General features: G+C 38.9%; 7 gene segments (V, D, J or C); 4 read left to right on the top strand and 3 right to left on the bottom strand.

Moving 5' to 3' along the window:
- Positions 1 to 1,031: 1,031 nt before the first annotated feature.
- Positions 1,032 to 2,392, bottom strand: LOC128374584 (Ig kappa-b4 chain C region-like; the record flags this gene model as incomplete). The annotated part of the segment is given in 2 exon segments: positions 1,032 to 1,372; positions 2,335 to 2,392. Coding segments are annotated over 2 exon segments (399 nt in total), but the record flags the coding sequence as incomplete, so codon positions are not given.
- Positions 2,393 to 2,830: 438 nt separating this feature from the next.
- LOC128374583 (Ig kappa chain V region 3368-like) lies at positions 2,831 to 3,382 on the top strand. The segment is given in 2 exon segments: positions 2,831 to 2,937; positions 3,045 to 3,382. Coding segments are annotated over 2 exon segments (429 nt in total).
- A 1,357-nt stretch (positions 3,383 to 4,739) lies between these two features.
- LOC128374582 (Ig kappa-b4 chain C region-like) lies at positions 4,740 to 6,443 on the bottom strand. The segment is given in 3 exon segments: positions 4,740 to 5,065; positions 6,046 to 6,097; positions 6,405 to 6,443. Coding segments are annotated over 3 exon segments (417 nt in total).
- A 164-nt stretch (positions 6,444 to 6,607) lies between these two features.
- Positions 6,608 to 13,735, top strand: LOC128374581 (immunoglobulin kappa variable 4-1-like). The segment is given in 6 exon segments: positions 6,608 to 6,675; positions 6,783 to 6,813; positions 8,740 to 8,816; positions 8,924 to 8,954; positions 13,223 to 13,299; positions 13,407 to 13,735. Coding segments are annotated over 6 exon segments (597 nt in total).
- A 1,355-nt stretch (positions 13,736 to 15,090) lies between these two features.
- LOC128374580 (Ig kappa-b4 chain C region-like) lies at positions 15,091 to 16,792 on the bottom strand. The segment is given in 3 exon segments: positions 15,091 to 15,419; positions 16,389 to 16,440; positions 16,754 to 16,792. Coding segments are annotated over 3 exon segments (420 nt in total).
- Positions 16,793 to 16,972: 180 nt separating this feature from the next.
- Positions 16,973 to 17,454, top strand: LOC128374579 (Ig kappa chain V region 3381-like). The segment is given in 2 exon segments: positions 16,973 to 17,024; positions 17,132 to 17,454. Coding segments are annotated over 2 exon segments (375 nt in total).
- A 1,048-nt stretch (positions 17,455 to 18,502) lies between these two features.
- Positions 18,503 to 19,078, top strand: LOC128374386 (immunoglobulin kappa variable 2-28-like). The segment is given in 2 exon segments: positions 18,503 to 18,554; positions 18,771 to 19,078. Coding segments are annotated over 2 exon segments (360 nt in total).
- The last annotated feature ends 2,317 nt before the right edge of the window (positions 19,079 to 21,395 follow it).

Below are 21,395 nucleotides of genomic sequence, written 5' to 3'. Positions count from 1 at the left end.
GCCAATTCCTCATTGCGTTGACTAAAATCGTACTCCAGGTGGCACCATGCTTCCTTCAAAATGTATTTCCTGTTGCAAATTAATTGTATATAAATATTATTTGTGAGACTAGGATGGGACAGGACAACATTGTTTGTCAGAACCTTTCCAAAGCTTGGTCGCCTTTATGGGAGACTATCCTCTCATGAATAATCAGTCGTCAATGCAAGTACGCCTATAGGTTCCAGTGACATCCCCCTCTAGTGGCCACATTGGTTATTATGTAAATGTAAACAAATTAGTGAAATGTTTGTGTGTGACATGAAAACAGTAATTTGCAAGCAAAAGACACAGGACATGTTTGTAAATATCTATCTATCTATCTATCTATCTATCTATCTATCTGACCATTTAAGATCAAAACACGATCAGAGTTTAAAAGTTGGAGAGGATGTGTAGCATTATTTTATATAAGTATTTATATTATCCTTTTTAACCTAATATATAGATAATGTACAATACAGTTTATCTGACTTATGTCCTGCCTGAGTGTCCTTGAGCTGCTCTATGTGAATCACTTTGGATAGCAGAATGAGGAAGAAGGCCTATATCAGTGACTTGAAGAGCTGTGCAGTACCACAATCTGTCCACAAGAGGGTAGTACAAATAATGGGAAAATGCAAGCAGCAACTACTATGACTTGAGACCGATGTGGAAGCACATTAAAGTCCACTTATCACCACTTCTCTCCAATTGAAAATCACATCTCACCAAAGCAGCACTCAGGACTAGTTAAGTCTAGTTACCCATCAGGTAAATACTGAATACAGCCATCCACTGAACAGAAACAACTGATTGGATGAAAAATCTTTATTGTTTCAATATACCATGAATTTCAGCATATCAATGCAAGCATAAAAATGTTTTCTTGAAGGAAGAAACATCATTACTGCAACATTTAAAGAGACAGAGGGAGAAAAAAGCAGAGTAGCAGATATCAGAGTGAGAGCAGTAGCAGAGTAAAACCAGAAGTAGAGTCCCAGTGAGTCAGGTCAGAACTGGGAACACTGGTCTCTCCTCAGTGTCTCTGAGAGTGGAGTCTGGGAGCCCTGGATGGCCTCACAGGTCACAGAGCCCACCTTCCTCCACTGGTCTGCAGGGAGCCTCAGGGTGCTGCTCCAGCTGTAGTGGCCGTCCTTCTGCAGCACCCCGGGGCTCCTGCTCTGCTCCCAGGTGCTGCTGCAGCTGCTGCTGCTGCTGCCGTCCACCTTCCAGGCCAGACTCCAGTCTGAGGGGAAGCCCTTGTTGGCCAGACACGTGAGCGTGGCCTTCCCCTGCTGCAGCTCCTGGCTGGAGGGGGGCAGCACCGTCAGGGTGGGGGCGACTCGACCCACTGGAGGAGGAGACAGAGAGACAACATGAAGAAAGTTCATACAAAGAGAAAATAAACTCCACCCTGTTGGTTGCAGCAGAGGAGGCTCCTGGTTCTGTTGCTCTTTCTCAGATTGGATCAAACTGGTCTTGGCTGTTTCACTTCCCTCTCTGAGCTCAGTAACCATGGCAACAGACAGGTTTCAGTACTAAAGATAAAAAGCTGAAAGCACTCACTCTTACTCAATTGTGTAATTATCAACAACCAAACTAAAATAATACATTTTGATCATTAAAATCATTCATTAGCAAGAGTGTAAAAGTTTTGTTGTTTTATCATCAAGTTTTTGTAGTGAAGCCAAACGTTAGTACAAGATTACTGTCCTCATGTAAGCAGGTATCACTTCTGAATAACAAAGTTTCATTACTGTAAATATAAAGATGAACATTTTAAACAACTTTTTTTTAAATGTCTAAATAACTTCTACTAATCCAGGATATGATTCATATCTTACAGTGGTGTTAAATTCACTGTCAGTTCTAAATTTAATTTGTCATTAGTGTGAGAGTAAGACTGAACAAAACACACTTTTACAAAAACTACAATTCCTCATTAAAGAGATTGAAAGATTCTTTAATTCATTTTAATTCATTCATTTAATTAATTTTTAATGTATTACTTTTTGAAAACTTAAACATTTTCTCTGACAGAACAGTATGCGTAACTCTTTTACAGAAGATTATCTTCTATCAAAACATTTTTTAAACATTAAAAGATATTTTTTACAACAATAGAAATTCATAAACTGTCAACATTTTTATTAAACGTTTTAATATTTTTGAACAGATTTGAGGAGGGTAGAAAAATAAGTCTTCAATTATAACTTCAACATTTTTGAAATATGAATTGTTAAATACTGTATATGCTACATTTGTTGAATTAAAATAAGATTATTATATTGATTGAGTTGAAAATGTACTTACAGTTAACTTCCAGTCTGGTTCCTCCACCAAAAGTCCACCACAGTGATACAAACTCATTGAGTCGTCGTACAAAAACCTCTCACTGTAGAGAGACACGGCTCTCTGACTTTGACACAAACAAAGTCTTGAAAAAACTGTTCCTGCTTAAAAGAATATTATTTTTCATTTCATATGATTTCTTATTAAATAGTGCCACATTTTCTTTAACAGTTAATCATGTTTATATTGATTAATATATTGATTAATTTGTCTGAAAGTAAAATTGATTGTTTTAAGATTAAATTAAATCAGTCTTTAAACCAAATTTGCGTAAAATGATCAGTGACACATTATGAATCAAGTTGATTGATCGATTGATTAAACAGCATCATCAGAGTAATCCAAGTCCCTGTTGGAGTCAGTCAGAGCATTTCCATAGAGAGTCACTTTGCATCAGCAGCACCATGCTCCAGTGCTCTGGGAGAGTTTATAGTCCTGAGAGTTGAACACTGGATGACTGACAGCTGTCCTTCATGACAACAGAAGCCACAGAAATCCTCCTCATCAAAAACATGACTTTGATCTCCGTCCTCATCTGGACTCTCCTCTGCTGCTGCTTCACAGGTAAAGTCCAGAGAATCAAACTCCTCTCCTCTATGAACATCCGTCCCTCTGAAATGAAGCCCACAAAACCATGATGCTGCTTTATGTTTTTGTCTCTGTATCCTCAGAGTCCAGAGGCCAGATCACAGTGACTCAGCCTGCAGCAGTGAGATCTGATCTGAGAGGATCTGTCACTATCAAATGTATAACTAGTGAAGCGGTAGGTGTTTATACCGACATAAAAAAAGAGGCTTTATCCTGGTACCAACAGAAAGACGGAGAAGCTCCTAAAGCACTTATTTCCCGTGCTGACCAGCGACTATCTGGGATTTCAGAACGTTTTTCAGGCAGTGGATCAAAAACTGACTTCACTCTGACCATCAGTGGAGTTCAGGCTGAAGATGCAGCAGTTTATTACTGTCTGAGTGATCATAACATCAACAGTAAGAATGTGTTTACACAGTGAAAAAGCGTCGTACAAAAACCTCCCTCAGTCAGACTGAACAGAAACTGAACTGACTGCTGCAGCTGGAAGCTACTGCAGAGACTGATACAGTTCACTGAACACACACACACACACACACACACACACACACACACACACACACACACACACCTCTGAACTTCACTACATTGTTCTAATAGTCCAACTCTACAAATTAAGACTTTCTCTGAAATGAAGTCAGTCTGACCGCTGACAGGTGAAGCCCTGATCCACCTGTCCACATTCAGGTTGCATTGTGGGTAATGTAGGCACATAGTTTTGTTGAGGAATTCTTAAACGTATCATTGTGAGTCTGACCATGTTAAATCTGTGGTGAACGCTTTTAAATTTCACTTTAAACTGTGAAAAACGACATAATTACAGCAGTAAAATGTTGGAAAGCGAACTTGTACATCCAGTTTGTTGTTGATACTTATGCGTGTGTTGTGTACATAATTTCCTAAATGTCGAAGGAAGAAAGGGAGATGGGATTGTTGCTAGTCAATGCCCAAAGAGAAGCATTAAAGGATGGCAGTGTTAGTGCTTAAGAGGCATTGAGAAGTTTAGACAGAGTTTATCTACGTAACAGAGATGTGTGTGCTAAACTATTTTGTACTTTTTTCATTTTTAGGAAGGAAACTCTCAAATCTGACTTAAAAACATATCTTTTCATTGAACATTTCTCTTCCTCTGCTTAGTTTTTAAATTAAAATTTTATTTTTTCAGTTTCTGTATGTAAAGCGTCCTTGAGTCAGTGTTGATCAGTGGCTGTCCAGACCTTTCAGAGCCACTGACACAACTGATTTTGACTTTGAATATTTAGAAGAAGCAGATCACGTTCATGTCACTTTAGAAATCTGTAATATGAACTGAAACACGCTCAAGTCTGGCAGATGTGTCAGTTTTAACTGAAAATCAGCTGATCAGACAGTCAAACCTCTCAGTTGACAAATCAGCTGATTGTGACTGAGGACATTGGACTTGTTTAATTTTCAGCATACTGGTATATAGACAAACAGCAGACAGATGTGAAAGACACCATGTGTTACCCGACTACCTGGTATGTCCATTTATATTGAGGAGAGATCAGTTTTTATACATTTAATGGAAACACTGCTATCATTGAGAGATTAATATGATCATTATAATAATAATAAAGCTGCAAATATCATTGATTTGATGAACACGTCTTTATTTTTTGGAAATATTGAAACTAACAAGCAAGAAACATCATTATTGCAACATTTAAAGAGACAGAGGGAGAAAAAAGCAGAGTAGCAGAGATCAGAGTGAGAGCAGTAGCAGAGTAAAACCAGTAGCAGAGTCCCAGTGAGTCAGGTCAGGACTGGGAACACTGGTCTCTCCTCAGTGTCTCTGAGAGTGGAGTCTGGGAGCCCTGGGTGGCCTCACAGGTCACAGAGCCCACCATCCTCCACTGGTCTGCAGTGAGCCTCAGGGTGCTGCTCCAGCTGTAGTGGCCGTCCCTCTGCAGCACCCCGGGGCTCCTGCTCTGCTCCCAGCAACTGCTGCTGCCGTCCACCTTCCAGGCCAGACTCCAGTCTGAGGGGAAGCCCTTGTTGGCCAGACACGTGAGCGTGGCCTTCCCCTGCTGTAGCTCCTGGCTGGAGGGGGGCAGCACCGTCAGGGTGGGGGCGACTCGACCCACTGGAGGAGGAGACAGAGAGACAACATGAAGAAAGTTCATACAAAGAGAAAATAAACTCCACCCTGTTGGTTGCAGCAAAGGAGGCTGCTGGTTCTGTTGCTCTTTCTCAGATTGGACCAAACTGGTCTTCAGTGTTTCACTTCTGCCTCTGAGCTCAGTAACCATGGCAACAGACAGGCATCACTGATGAACCATGGCAACAGACAGGTTTCAGTACTAAAGATAAAAAGCTGAAAGCACTCACTCTTACTCAATTTTGTAATTATCAACAACCAAACTAAATAAATCAAAATAAATTTTGATCATTAAAATCATTCATTAGGAAGAGTGTAAAAGTTTTTGCAGTGAAGCCAAACTTTAGTACAAGATTACTGTCCTCATGTAAGCAGGTATCACTACTGAATAACAAAGTTTCATTACTGTAAATATAAAGATGAACATTTTAAACAACTTTTTTTAAATGTCTAAATAACTTCTACTGATCCAGGATATGATTCATATCTTACAGTGGTGTTAAATTCACTGTCAGTTCTAAATTTAATTTGTCATTAGTGTGAGAGTAAGACTGAACAAAACACGCTTTTACAAAAACTACAATTCCTCATTAAAGAGATTGAAAGATTCTTTAATTAATTCTAATTAATTCATTATATTAATTTTTAATTCATTACTTTTGGAAAATTTTTAAAAGATTTTCTCTGACAGAATAGTATGCGTAGATCTTTTACAGAAGATTATCTTCTATCAAAACACTGTTTTAAACATTAAAAGATTTTTTTTACAACAACAAAAATTCATAAACTGTAAACATTTTTATTAAACATTTTAATATTTTTGAACAGATTTGAGGAGGGTAGAAAAATAAGTCTTCAATTATAACTTCACCATTTTTAATATATGAATTGTTAAATACTGTATATGCTACATTTGTTAAATTAAAATAAGATTATTATATTGATCAAGTTGAAAATTTACTTACAGTTAACTTCCAGTCTGGTTCCTCCACCGAACGTGTACCACAGTGATACAAACTCATTGAGTCGTCGTACAAAAACCTCTCACTGTAGAGAGACACGGCTCTCTGACTTTGACACAAACAAAGTCTTGAAAAAACTGTCCCTGCTTAAAGTAATATTTATTTCATATGATATCTAATTAAATAGTGCCACATTTTCAGTTAATCACATTTTCTAATATATTGATTAATTTGTCTGAAAGTAAAATTGATTCTTTTAACATTAAATTAAATCAGACAGAAGATGTACTGAAAGAAAATTCTTCTGCAGTCTTTAAACCAAATTTGCGTAAAATAATCAGTGACACATTATGAATCAATACTGTGATAAATTGATTGATCCATTGATTAAACAGCATCATCCGAGTAATCCAAGTCCCTGTTGGAGTCAGTCAGAGAATTTCCATAGAGAGCCACTTTGCATCAGCAGCACCATGCTCCAGTGCTCTGGGAGAGTTTATAGTCCTGAAAGTTGAACACTGGATGACTAACAGCTGTCCTTCATGACAACAGAAGCGATAGAAATCCTCCTAATCAAAAACATGACTTTGATCTCCGTCCTCATCTGGACTCTCCTCTGCTGCTGCTTCACAGGTAAAGTCCAGAGAATCAAACTCCTCTCCTCTATGAACATCTGTCCCTCTGAAATGAAGCCCACAAACCCATGATGCTGCTTTATGTTTTTGTCTCTGTATCCTCAGAGTCCAGAGGCCAGATCACAGTGACTCAGCCTGCAGCAGTGAGATCTGATCTGAGAGGATCTGCAACCATCAGCTGTAGGACCAGTCAGAATGTGGGTACAGGATCAAAGAGTGGTAAAGAACTATTCGCCTGGTACCAACAGAGAGATGGAGAAGTTCCTAAGCTTCTCATAAAATACATTAAAGAGCGAGAATCAGGGATTCCAGATCGTTTTTCAGGCAGTGGTTCAAAAACTGACTTCACTCTGACCATCAGTGGAGTTCAGGCTGAAGATGCAGCAGTTTATTACTGTCAGAGTGAACATGTTATCAACAGTCAGAATGTGTTCACACAGTGAAAAAGCGTCGTACAAAAACCTCCCTCAGTCAGACTGAACAGAAACTGAACTGACTGCTGCAGCTGGAAGCTACTGCAGAGACTGATACAGTTCATTTAACACACACAGACACACACACACAGACACACACACACACACACACACACACACACACACACACACACACACACACAGATGATTCATAACGTTCATAGTGTTTCTGTAAGTTTTCCTCCCACCTCAACAACCTGATAATAACAGATATGACCCTATAACTTATTATAGATAATAATCACATTATTTTTCACAACTGTTATCAGTGGTACATACACAGTCACAACTTTCAGAGTTGAGTGAGAGTTGTTTTTTTTCTGCTGATCAACACATTTATCACCACTGAACCATCAAAACAGACAGACTGCACTCACAAAATGAATCTGACTAATACACCGTGATGTTAAACCAGTGATATTATGGCATTAACTGGTTACATGAGGACGTGACATCTCAGTATATTGTCATGGTTGGTTTGCTGTCCAACAGATGCCCTCAGACTTTTTTGAGAAGAAGACTGTGTGGGAGAGGACTTATTTTGAGTTGGACTTTTTAGAAAGACTGAAGTATAACTTTAGCTGCCTCATTAGTTGGGCTGTTCTCTGTCTTCCTGTTGTTTCTTTCGTCTGCCTTCTAGTCTGTCTGTGTGTGTTGTGAGTATGTCTGACTCTGTTCAGCTTTTCCCTCCACACTTTCCCTGCACACCTGCCCTGCATCATGTTTATCAGCTCTGCTCTGCTCCCAGTGTCTTTCCCAGCCAATCACTCCCAGCATGCACTTGTGTCACCTGTTCCCCATTCCCTCATTAGTTCAGACAACATTCAGTATTGTGTTTTATCAAGTCCGCTAGTTTTGTTTCTTACGTATGATTCAAAGAATAAAGACCTTTTTATTCAGTCCTGTTTTTGGTCTGCATTTATGACCACCTGCTCTACTATTCATGACACAGATCCATTATTCTGAGTGGAAGATTGATTTAAACACATGAAATGTTTCCTGTTAATACACTCAGTGATAAATGCTTAGCAGATTTCTTCAAATGAAATTATATAATTATATTAAAATTAGCAAATATTTTTTTGTTCAGTCTCGAAACAGAACTTGTCAAAATATTGACTTAAATAACCAGCTGCACTTTGTAAGAAGAGAATAAATAAGAATAGAAACTGTCTCAAATGTCTTTCATTAAAGAGTTAGTTGTTATTGTTAACATCCAGTCTGGTTCCTCCATCAAAAGTCCACCAGTCATACAAACTGAGTGATAGTTATAAAACTTCTCACTGTAGAGAAACATGGTTCTCTGACTTTGAACACAACAGCCTACAAAATATGTTCGAACTGAAAATTTGTCTGCAATCATCAAACCAAATCTACATAAAATGGCCACTAAATCATAATTAATCAATACTCTGATGAATTGATTTATCCCTTGAGAAACATCATCAGAGTACTGAGAGTCAGTCAGAGCATTTCCATAGAGAGCCACTTTGCATCAGCAGCACCATGCTCCAGTGCTCTGGGAGAGTTTATAGTCCTGAGAGTTGAACACTGGATGACTGACGGCTGTCCTTCATGACAACAGAAGCCACAGAAATCCTCCTCATCAAAAACATGACTTTGATCTCCGTCCTCATCTGGACTCTCCTCTGCTGCTGCTTCACAGGTAAAGTCCAGAGAATCAAACTCCTCTCCTCTATGAACATCCGTCCCTCTGAAATGAAGCTCACAAAACCATGATGCTGCTTTATGTATTTGTCTCTGTATCCTCAGAGTCCAGAGGCCAGATCACAGTGACTCAGCCTGCAGCAGTGAGATCTACTCTGAGAGGATCTGCAACCATCAGCTGTAGGTACAGTCAGGCTGTTAATAAAGGGGCCTACTATGACCAAAACTGGTACCAACAGAGAGATGGAAAAATAATTAAACTGCTCATTTATTGGACTGATCACCGAGCATCAGGGATTCCAGGTCGTTTTTCAGGTAGTGGATCAAACTCTGACTACACTCTGACCATCAGTGGAGTTCAGGCTGAAGATGCAGCAGTTTATTACTGTGAGGGCCGACACTTAATCAACAGTCAGTTTGAGTACACACAGTGAAAAAGCGTCGTACAAAAACCTCCCTCAGTCAGACTGAACAGAAACTGAACTGACTGCTGCAGCTGGAAGCTACTGCAGAGACTGATACAGTTCACTGAACACACACACACACACCTCTGAACTTCAGTTTATTGTTCAAAGACACTTAAATAGTCCAACTCTACAAATTAAGACTTTCTTTGAAATGAAGTCAGTCTGATCGCTGACAGATGAAGTCCTGATCCACCTGTCCACATTCAGGTTGCATTGTGGGTAATGTAGGCACATAGTTTTGTTGAGGAAGAAGAATATGAGGAATTCTTAAATTCCCCATTGTGAGTCTAACAATGTTAAATCTGTGGTGAACGCTTTTAAATTTCACTTTAAATTGTGAAAAACGACATAATTACAGCAGTAAAATGTTGGAAAGCGAACTTGTACATCCAGTTTGTTTTTGATACTTATGCGTGTGTTGTGCACATTATTTCTTAAATGTCAAAGGAAGAAAGGGAGATGAGATTGTTGCTCGTTAATTCCCAAAGAGAAGCATCAAAGGACGGGAGTGTTAGTACTAAAGAGGCATTGAGAAGTCTAGACAGAGTTTATCCACGTAACAGAGATGTGTGTGCTAAACTACTTCTACTTCTACTTTTTTCATTTTTAAGAAGAAAACATTTTCAGTCTCTAAAAATTTCCAAAAGAAGGACGTGTTAACTGCTCTTACATGAAAAATACAGTCATATAAAAGTCAGGATTTATTAATGAGATATCTGATTAATAATTATCAATGTAACTTCTTTGAGGTGTTTTAGTTGCACTGTTTATAAACCAAATGTTTTGCTTTTTAATGTGTTTGCTGATTATTCAAACTGGAGGTTTGCAGCAGTGAAAATGATCAAATCCATCAAATAACTTTATTGCACTGCCACCAAGACAGATTCATTTTGTAGCTGTTAGTGGAAATGTAAATATTTTTTGTGCTTTCAGCTCTAAATTGAAACAGTTTTTTGGAGAGTTGTACTTCCATGTTTCTTGTATGTTACCTCATAGTGTCTCTATCTATCTATCTATCTATCTATCTATCTATCTATCTATCTATCTATCTATCTATCTATCTATCTATCTATCTATCTAATCATTTAAAGGCAAATCACGATCAGAGTTTAATGGTGAACGTGTCAAAAAGTTGGAGAGGATGTGTAGCATTATTTTGTATAAGTATCTATATTATCCTTTTTAATCTAATATATAGATAGTGTACAATACAGTTTATCTGACTTATGTCCTGCCTGAGTGTCCTTGAGCTGCTCTATGTGAATCACTTCGGGTAGTAGCATGAGGAAAAAGGCCTATATCAGTGACTTGAAGAGCTGTGCAGTACCACAATCTGTCCACAAGAGGATAGTACAACATATGGGAAAATGCAAACAGCAACTACTATGACTTGAGACAGATGTGGAAGCACCTTAAAGTCCACTTATCACCACTTCTTTCCAATTCAAAACCACATCTCTCCAAAGCAGCTCTCAGGACTAGTTAAGTCTAGTTACCCATCAGGTAAATAATGAATACAGCCTTCCACCACTTCACACCTTATAAATGGACAGAATAGCTCATTTTAAACGTTTAAGCTCAATTGCTGTCTCACAGAGGTGCTAGCACTTTTTGTTATGGTTGATTGGCTGATGAATTTCTTTATATATTTTGGCTGTAATTACTGAGACAGATGTAAGGATAAACAAGGAGAATATGTCACACTTGTTTCACGAAAGGTGATATAAACCACTGGGCCATGTAACATATGTTTACATTACTTCTCTTATTACCAAAATTATGAAGTCTTACTGATGTTACAATGAGACAAAGTCAGTAAGATTAAATGATTTCATATAATACGATATATATGAACAGAAACAACAGATTGGATGAAAAATCTTTATTGTTTCAATATACCATGAATTTCAGCATATCAATGCAAGCATAACAATGTTTTCTTGAAGGAAGAAACATCATTACTGCAACATTTAAAGAGACATAGGGAGAAAAAAGCAGAGTAGCAGAGATCAGAGTGAGAGCAGTAGCAGAGTAAAACCAGTAGCAGAGTCCCAGTGAGTCAGGTCAGGACTGGGAACACTGGTCTCTCCTCAGTGTCTCTGAGAGTGGAGTCTGGGAGCCCTGGGTGGCCTCACAGGTCACAGAGCCCACCATCCTCCACTGGTCTGCAGTGAGCCTCAGGGTGCTGCTCCACCTGTAGTGGCCATCCTTCTGCAGCACCCCAGGGCTCCTGCTCTGCTCCCAGCAACTGCTGCTGCTGTCATCCACCTTCCAGGCCAGACTCCAGTCTGAGGGGAAGCCCTTGTTGGCCAGACACGTGAGCGTGGCCTTCCCCTGCTGCAGCTCCTGGCTGGAGGGGGGCAGCACCGTCAGGGTGGGGGCGACTCGACCCACTGGAGAAGGAGACAGAGAGACAACATGAAGAAAATTCATACAAAGAGAAAATAAACTCCACCCCGTTGGTTGCAGCAGAGGAGGCTGCTGGTTCTGTTGCTCTTCCTCACATTGGATCAAACTGGTCTTGGCTGTTTCACTTCCCTCTCTGAGCTCAGTAACCATGGCAACAGACAGGCATCACTGATGAACCATGGCAACAGACAGGTTTCAGTACTAAAGATAAAATCTGAAAGCTCTCACTCTTACTCAATTGTGTAATTATCAACAACCAAACTAAAATACATTTTGATCATTAAAATCATTCATTAGCAAAAGTGTAAAAGTTTTTGTAGTGAAGTCAAACGTTAGTACAAGATTACTGTCCTCATGTAAGCAGGTATCACTACTGAATAACAAAGTTTCATTACTGTAAATATAAAGATGAACATTTTAAACAACTTTTTTTAAAATGTCAAAATAACTTCTACTAATCCAGGATATGATTCATTTCTTACAGTGGTGTTAAATTCACTGTTAGATCTAAATTTAATTTGTCATTAGTGTGAGAGTAAGACTGAACAAAACACACTTTTACAAAAACTACAATTCCTCATTAAAGAGATAGAACCATTTCTTAATTAATTTTAATTACGCAATTTAATTAATTTGTAATGTATTACTTTTTGAAAACTTAAAAAAATAATTTCTCTGACAGAACAGTATGCGCAATTCTTTTACAGAAGATTATCTTCTATCAAAACACTGTTTTAAACATTAAAAGATATTTTTACAACAACAGAAATTCATAAACTGTCAACATTTTTATTAAACGTTTTAATATTTTTGAACAGATTTGAGGAGGGTAGAAAAATAAGTCTTCAATTATAACTTCACCATTTTTAGAATATGAATTGTTAAATTTTGTATATGCTACATTTGTTAAATTAAAATAAGATTATTATATTGATCGAGTTGAAAATGTACTTACAGTTAACTTCCAGTCTGGTTCCTCCACCGAACGTGTACCACAGTGATACAAACTCATTGAGTCGTCGTACAAAAACCTCTCACTGTAGAGAGACACGGCTCTCTGACTTTGACACAAACAAAGTCTACAAAAACAGTTCCTGCTTAAAAGAATATTATTATTATTTTTATTTCATATGATTTCTTATTAAATAGTGCCACATTTTCTTTAACGGTTACAGTACAATATTGATTAATACATTGATTAATTTGTCTGAAAGTAAAATTGATTGTTTTAAGATTAAATTAAATCAGACAGAAGATGTACTGAAAGAAAATTCTTCTGCAGTCTTTAAACCAAATTTACATAAAATGATCAGTGACACATCATGAATCAATACTGTGATAAGTTGATTGATCTATTGATTAAACAGCATCATCAGAGTAATCCAAGTCCCTGTTGGAGTCAGTCAGAGCATTTCCATAGAGAGCCACTTTGCATCAGCAGCACCATGCTCCAGTGCTCTGGGAGAGTTTATAGTCCTGAGAGTTGAACACTGGATGACTGACGGCTGTCCTTCATGACAACAGAAGCCACAGAAATCCTCCTCATCAAAAACATGACTTTGATCTCCGTCCTCATCTGGACTCTCCTCTGCTGCTGCTTCACAGGTAAAGTCCAGAGAATCAAACTCCTCTCCTCTATGAACATCCGTCCCTCTGAAATGAAGCCCACAAAACCATGATGCTGCTTTATGTTTTTGTCTCTGTATCCTTAGAGTCCAGAGGCCAGATCACAGTGACTCAGCCAGCAGCAGTGAGAGCTGATCTGAGAGGATCTGCAACCATCAGCTGTAGGTACAGTCAGGCTGTTAATAAAGGGGCCTACTATGACCAAAACTGGTATCAACAGAAAGATGGAAAAATAATTAAACGGCTCATTTATTGGACTGATCACCGAGCATCAGGGATTCCAGGTCGTTTTTCAGGCAGTGGATCAAACTCTGACTACACTCTGACCATCAGTGGAGTTCAGGCTGAAGATGCAGCAGTTTATTACTGTGAGGGCCGACACTTAATCAACAGTCAGTTTGAGTACACACAGTGAAAAAGCGTCGTACAAAAACCTCCCTCAGTCAGACTGAACAGAAACTGAACTGACTGCTGCAGCTGGAAGCTACTGCAGAGACTGATACAGTTCACTGAACACACACACACACACCTCTGAACTTCAGTTTATTGTTCAAAGACACTTAAATAGTCCAACTCTACAAATTAAGACTTTCTTTGAAATGAAGTCAGTCTGATCGCTGACAGATGAAGTCCTGATCCACCTGTCCACATTCAGGTTGCATTGTGGGTAATGTAGGCACATAGTTTTGTTGAGGAAGAAGAATATGAGGAATTCTTAAATTCCCCATTGTGAGTCTAACAATGTTAAATCTGTGGTGAACGCTTTTAAATTTCACTTTAAATTGTGAAAAACGACATAATTACAGCAGTAAAATGTTGGAAAGCGAACATATACATCCAGTTTGTTTTTGATACTTATGCGTGTGTTGTGTACATTATTTCTTAAATGTCAAAGGAAGGGAGATGGGATTGTTGCTAGTTAATGCCCAAAGAGAAGCATCAAAGGATGGCAGTGTTAGTGCTTAAGAGACATTGAGAAGTCTAGACAGAGTTTATCTACGTAACAGACATTTATGTGCCAAACTATTTTGTACTTTTTTCATTTTTAAGAAGGGAACACTCTCAAATCTGACTTAAAAACATATCTTTTCATTGAACATTTCTCTTTCTCTGCTTAGATTTTTTTAATTTAAATTTTATTTTTGCAGTTTCTGTATGTAAAGCGTCCTTGACTCAGTGTTGATCAGTGGCTGTCCAGACCTTTCAGAGCCACTGACACAACTGATTTTGACTTTGAATATTTAAAAGAAGCAGATCACGTTCATGTCACTTTAGAAATATGTAATATGAACTGGAACACGCTCAAGTCTAACAGATGTGTCAGTTTTTACCATTGAACTGAAAATCAGCTGATCAGACAGTCAAACCTCTCAGTTGACAAATCAGCTGATTGTGACTGAGGACATTGGACTTAATTTTCAGCATACTGGTATATAGACAAACAGCAGACAGATGTGAAGGACACCATGTGTTACCCGACTGCCTGGTATGTCCATTTATATTGAGGAGAGATCAGTTTTTATACATTTAATGGAAACACTGCTATCATTAAGAGAGATTAATATGATCATTATAATAATAATAATAAAGCTGCAAATATCATTGATTTGATGAACACGTCTTTATTTTCTTGAAACATTAAAATCAAAAAGTAAGAAACATCATTACTGCAACATTTAAAGAGACAGAGGGAGAAAAAAGCAGAGTAGTAGAGATCAGAGTGAGAGCAGTAGCAGAGTAAAACCAGTAGCAGAGTCCCAGTGAGTCAGGTCAGGACTGGGAACACTGGTCTCTCCTCAGTGTCTCTGAGAGTGGAGTCTGGGAGCCCTGGGTGGCCTCACAGGTCACAGAGCCCACCATCCTCCACTGGTCTGCAGTGAGCCTCAGGGTGCTGCTCCAGCTGTAGTGGCCGTCCCTCTGCAGCACCCCGGGGCTCCTGCTCTGCTCCCAGCAACTGCTGCTGCTGCCGTCCACCTTCCAGGCCAGACTCCAGTCTGAGGGGAAGCCCTTGTCGGCCAGACACATGAGCGTGGCCTTCCCCTGCTGCAGCTCCTGGCTGGAGGGGGGCAGCACCGTCAGGGTGGGGGCGACTCGACCCACTGGAGGAGGAGACAGAGAGACAACATGAAGAAAGTTCATACAAAGAGGAAATAAACTCCACCTGTTGGTTGCAGCAGAGGAGGCTGCTGGTTCTGTTGCTCTTTCTCAGATTGGACCAAACTGGTCTTCAGTGTTTCACTTCCCTCTATGAGCTCAGTAACCATGGCAACAGACAGGCATCACTGATGAACCATGGCAACAGACAGGTTTCAGTACTAAAGATAAAAAGCTGAAAGCACTCACTCTTACTCAATTTTGTAATTATCAACAACCAAACTAAAATAATACATTTTGATCATTAAAATCATTCATTAGCAAGAGTGTAAAAGTTTTTGTAGTGAAGCCAAACGTTAGTACAAGATTACTGTCCTCATGTAAGCAGGTATCACTACTGAATAACAAAGTTTCATTACTGTAAATATAAAGATGAACATTTTAAACAACTTTTTTTAAATGTCTAAATAACTTCTACTTATCCAGGATATGATTCATATCTTACAGTGGTGTTAAATTCACTGTCAGTACTAAATTTAATTTGTCATTAGTGTGAGAGTAAGACTGAACAAAACACACTTTTACAAAAACTACAATCCCTCATTAAAGAGACTGAAAGATTCTTTAATTCATTTTAATTAAGTAATTAATTTTTAATGTATTACTTTTTGAAAACTTAAAAAACATTTTCTCTGACAGAACATTATGCGTAACTCTTTTACAGAAGATTATCTTCTATCAAAACACTGTTTTAAACATTAAAAAGATTTTTTTTACAACAACAGAAATTCATAAACTGTCAACATTTTTATTAAACGTTTTAATATTTTTGAACAGATTTGAGGAGGGTAGAAAAATAAGTCTTCAATTATGACTTCAACATTGTTAATATATGAATTGTTAAATACTGTATATGCTACATTTGTTAAATTAAAATAAGATTATTATATTGATTGAGTTGAAAATGTACTTACAGTTAACTTCCAGTCTGGTTCCTCCACCAAAAGTCCACCACAGTGATACAAACTCATTGAGTCGTCGTACAAAAACCTCTCACTGTAGAGAGACACGGCTCTCTGACTTTGACACAAACAAAGTCTTGAAAAAACTGTCCCTGCTTAAAGTAATATTTATTTCATATGATATCTTATTAAATAGTGCCACATTTTCTTTAACAGTTAATCACATTTTCAAATATATTGATTAATTTGTCTGAAAGTAAAATTGATTCTTTTAACATTAAATTAAATCAGACAGAAGATGTACTGAAAGAAAATTCTTCTGCAGTCTTTAAACCAAATTTGCGTAAAATGATCAGTGACACATTATGAATCAATACTGTGATAAGTTGATTGATCCATTGATTAAACAGCATCATCAGAGTAATCCAAGTCCCTGTTGGAGTCAGTCAGAGCATTTCCATAGAGAGCCACTTTGCATCAGCAGCACCATGCTCCAGTGCTCTGGGAGAGTTTATAGTCCTGAGAGTTGAACACTGGATGACTGACGGCTGTCCTTCATGACAACAGAAGCCACAGAAATCCTCCTCATCAAAAACATGACTTTGATTTCCGTCCTCATCTGGACTCTCCTCTGCTGCTGCTTCACAGGTAAAGTCCAGAGAATCAAACTCCTCTCCTCTATGAACATCCGTCCCTCTGAAATGAAGCCCACAAAACCATGATGCTGCTTTATGTTTTTGTCTCTGTATCCTCAGAGTCCAGAGGCCAGATCACAGTGACTCAGCCTGCAGTAGTGAGATCTACTCTAGGAGGATCTGCAACCATCAGCTGTAGGGTCAGTCAGGATGTTCTCAATGGGAACCGCGTAGACTGGTATAAACAGAGAGATGGACAACCTCCTAAACTATACATTTACAATGCAGCCACTCGAGCATCAGGGATTCCAGATCGTATTTCAGGCAGTGGAAGAAACACTGACTTCACTCTGACCATCAGTGGAGTTCAGGCTGAAGACGCAGCAGTGTATCACTGTTACAGTTATCATTTTATCAACAGTCAGGATGTGTTCACACAGTGAAAAAGTGTCGTACAAAAACCTCCCTCAGTCAGACTGAACAGAAACTGAACTGACTGCTGCAGCTGGAAGCTACTGCAGAGACTGATACAGTTCACTGAACACAAACACACACACACACACACACACACACACACACACACACACACACACATGTAAAGTTTATTTAATTAAGCAGCTTTCACATATCAAGGTGACAAAGTGCTTCACATGAGTAAAACTTTTCAAGAAATCAGACCATGAAAATAGTAGAATATCAGATATAATGAAATAAACAACAATAAAACATAAGCAACAACATTCCTTAAAAACACACAAAATACAAACAGTAGACAGCACAAGGTGAGACAAAGGCCAGCGTGAATAAATGAGTCTTCAGCTGCTTTTTAAAGGCATCAACAGAGACCACAGATGGTTTGTCTATAGGAAGAGCATTTCACCACTTCAAAGACACCATCACCTTTGTTTTCAGTTGAGCGCCAGGGTCAACCAGTAAGCCCTGCTCAGAAGACCTAAGTGACCTACTGCTGATATAAGGATGGAGCAGCTCACAGATGTACACAGGTGTCTGACCATGCAGGGCTCTATATGTGAAAACAACAACCTTCAAATGAATCCTAAACTTGATGGGAAGCCAATGTAAAGATGACAAGATGGGTGTGATGTGAGTCGTAGAGAGGTACAACCAACAAATCCTGATCCTAACACCTCACTGCCCCCCCAGTGATAAAGGTGTGTATAAGCTCAGTGATAAAGGAAAGTCATCACGCGTGTTTAACTGATTATGACATTAATTGAGGGTCTGTTAAAGAAACCAAGACAGGTGGGACATGAGAACTTTTGAAGGATCATACTCCATTATGTCTCCAATGATTTAAACAGTCAAAGCTTTTGGGAGGAAACAGCATGATATGTTGAGGACAGCTACAGTTGACTGATTCTGTGTGTTTGCATATCATCTGTCCTGCCTCTCTGCTCCCAGCCGTTAAGAGGCCAGTGTTGATCAGTGGCTGTCCAGACCTTTCAGAGCCACTGACACGCCGCCAGCACAATGATGATGCCACTGACTCTACTGCTGGGCACCCTGGGGCTCCTTGTTCAGGGTGAGACTCTCTGCTGAAAACTTGGCTCCAGGATGCAACCAGGTTCACCACAATGATGTTCTGCTGTGATGGAGAAACACTGAAACAAGCAGCATTGACCTTCTTCCATCTATTCTCCATGTTAAAGAAATGATACTCTTCTGTTTTCATGTTGATCATCTTTCTCCAAGCTGGATTTGTCTCAATAAGCCTTCTCCTCTTTTTCATGTTTTCCAGGTTCATCTGGACAAATCAGTGTGACTCAGTCTCCTGAATCTCAGTCTGCTGTTCCAGGACAGACTGTCAACATCAGATGTAAAATCAGTTCAGATGCTCTGAACTATTGCCACTGGTACCTTCAGAAATCTGGAGAAGCTCCTAAACTCCTGATTTATTGGGGTACAGGCCGTCAGTCTGGAATTCCAAATCGTTTTAGTGGAAGTGGATCAAACACTGACTTCACTCTGACCATCAGTGGAGTTCAGGCTGAAGATTCAGGAGTTTACTACTGTCTGCAGAGTCGCAACCTGCAGTTCACACAGTGATACAACGTCGTACAAAAACCTCCCTCAGCTGGAGAGGAACTGATCTGAGTCAACAGCTGCACTCAGACTAAAACAACAGAGGTGTGACATAAAATACATCGCTTATTACAGCAATAACTCTATAATTATACTTTAGTTCTTTAAAGTAAGCATCATTTTGAAGATTATTTAGTTGATACAGTGTCAGAACAGGATCACTGTGTTAGAGTGAGTCTTACTCAGAGTCAGAATCAAACACAGCTGAAGAATTTAATGTACAATCTTTATGAAAAAGGTAGTGTAATAAAAGTTAAATCATGATTTATAAGACATATGTTATAATACAGAACAATAGAGTACAGAGCAGGACAAAGTGGACATGTGAAGAGCACTTCATCTTTAACTTTACCTATGCCATCTTTAAACATCATGAAAAAGTCCAAACATTTAACATATTTATTAACAAAATAACAACAACTTCTAACAAAAATGAACAAAAAGAAGGGAAGACACCCAGACCAGTTCACAAAGGGATGAAGGATCTGGACTGTCCTCTAATCTAATCATAGAAACTAAATGGACTACCAGACCCACCAAACATACAGAAAACTAACAAAGATAAAGAAATAAAACATAACAAAAACAACACAAACTGCTGATGCTGTGAAGTAGAAGAGAGTGTGAGCCAAATGTCTGTCCCTCTATATCGGTCTTCCCTCAATCAGACTGGATCAGGACCTGGGAGAAAACACACAACATTATAAATGGAAATTCATGTTATACAAATCCTATCCAGCAGGGGGCAGTATTTAATAGTGATATGTAATGATAAAATCCCTCTGAACTTCTCTAAAGGTAATTCAGTGTGTGAAGATTCATTTAACACAGTAACATGTGACAGCAGATATTAGTAAAACAATATGTTTGGACACATTATTTGATGAAAAGATCTTTTTCGTTTTCAGCAAGCAACAAAAAATAACACTTGAAAAAGTGATGATTCTGTTAATCAGTCAGAGCATTTCCATAGAGAGCCACTTTGCATCAGCAGCAACATGCTCCAGTGCTCTGGGAGAGTTTATAGTCCTGCAAGTTGAACACTGGATGACTGACAGCTGTCCTTCATGACAACAGAAGCCACAGAAATCCTCCTCATCAAAAACATGACTTTGATCTCCGTCCTCATCTGGACTCTCCTCTGCTGCTGCTTCACAGGTAAAGTCCAGAGAATCAAACTCCTCTCCTCTATGAACATCCGTCCCTCTGAAATGAAGCCCACAAAACCATGATGCTGCTTTATGTTTTTGTCTCTGTATCCTCAGAGTCCAGAGGCCAGATCACAGTGACTCAGCCTGCAGCAGTGAGAGCTGATCTGAGAGGATCTGTCACTATCAAATGTATAACTAGTGAAGCAGTAGGTGTTTTTACCGACAACAAAAAAGAGGCTTTAGCCTGGTACCAAAAGAAAGACGGAGAAGCTCCCAAGCCACTCATTTCCAGTGCTGACCAGCGACAATCTGGGATTCCAGATCGTTTTTCAGGCAGTGGTTCAAAATCTGACTTCACTCTGACAATCAGTGGAGTTCAGGCTGAAGATGCAGCAGTTTATTACTGTCAGAGTGGCCATTGGATCAACAATCAGTGGGTGTTCACACAGTGAAAAAGCATCGTACAAAAACCTCCCTCAGTCAGACTGAACAGAAACTGAACTGACTGCTGCAGCTGGAAGCTACTGCAGAGACTGATACAGTTCACTGAACACACACACACACACACACACACACACACACACACACACACACACACACACACACACACCTCTGAACTTCACTTCACTGTTCTAATAGTCCAATAGTCCAACTCTACAAATTAAGACTTTCTCTGAAATGAAGTCAGTCTGACCATTGACAGGTGAAGCCCTGATCCACCTGTCCACATCCAGGTTGCATTGTGGGTAATGTAGGCACATAGTTTTGTTGAGGAATTCTTAAACTTATCATTGTGAGTCTGACCATGTTAAATCTGTGGTGAACGCTTTTAAATTTCACTTTAAACTGTGAAAAACGACATAATTACAGCAGTAAAATGTTGGAAAGCGAACTTGTACATCCAGTTTGTTGTTGATACTTATGCGTGTGTTGTGTACATCATTTCTTAAATGTCGAAGGAAGGGAGATGGGATTGTTGCTCACTAATGCCCAAAGAGAAGCATCAAAGGATGGCAGTGTTAGTGCTTAAGAGGCATTGAGAAGTCTAGACAGAGTTTATCTACATAACAGACATTTGTGTGCTAAACTATTTTATACTTTTTTCATTTTTAAGCAGGAAACTCTCAAAT

This window comes from Scomber japonicus, chromosome 15 (assembly GCF_027409825.1).
Source record: "Scomber japonicus isolate fScoJap1 chromosome 15, fScoJap1.pri, whole genome shotgun sequence".
NCBI classification, from domain to species: Eukaryota; Metazoa; Chordata; class Actinopteri; order Scombriformes; family Scombridae; genus Scomber; species Scomber japonicus.
The sequence above is the reverse complement of the archived record's forward strand: the minus strand, read 5'-3'. Positions and strand labels throughout refer to the sequence as shown.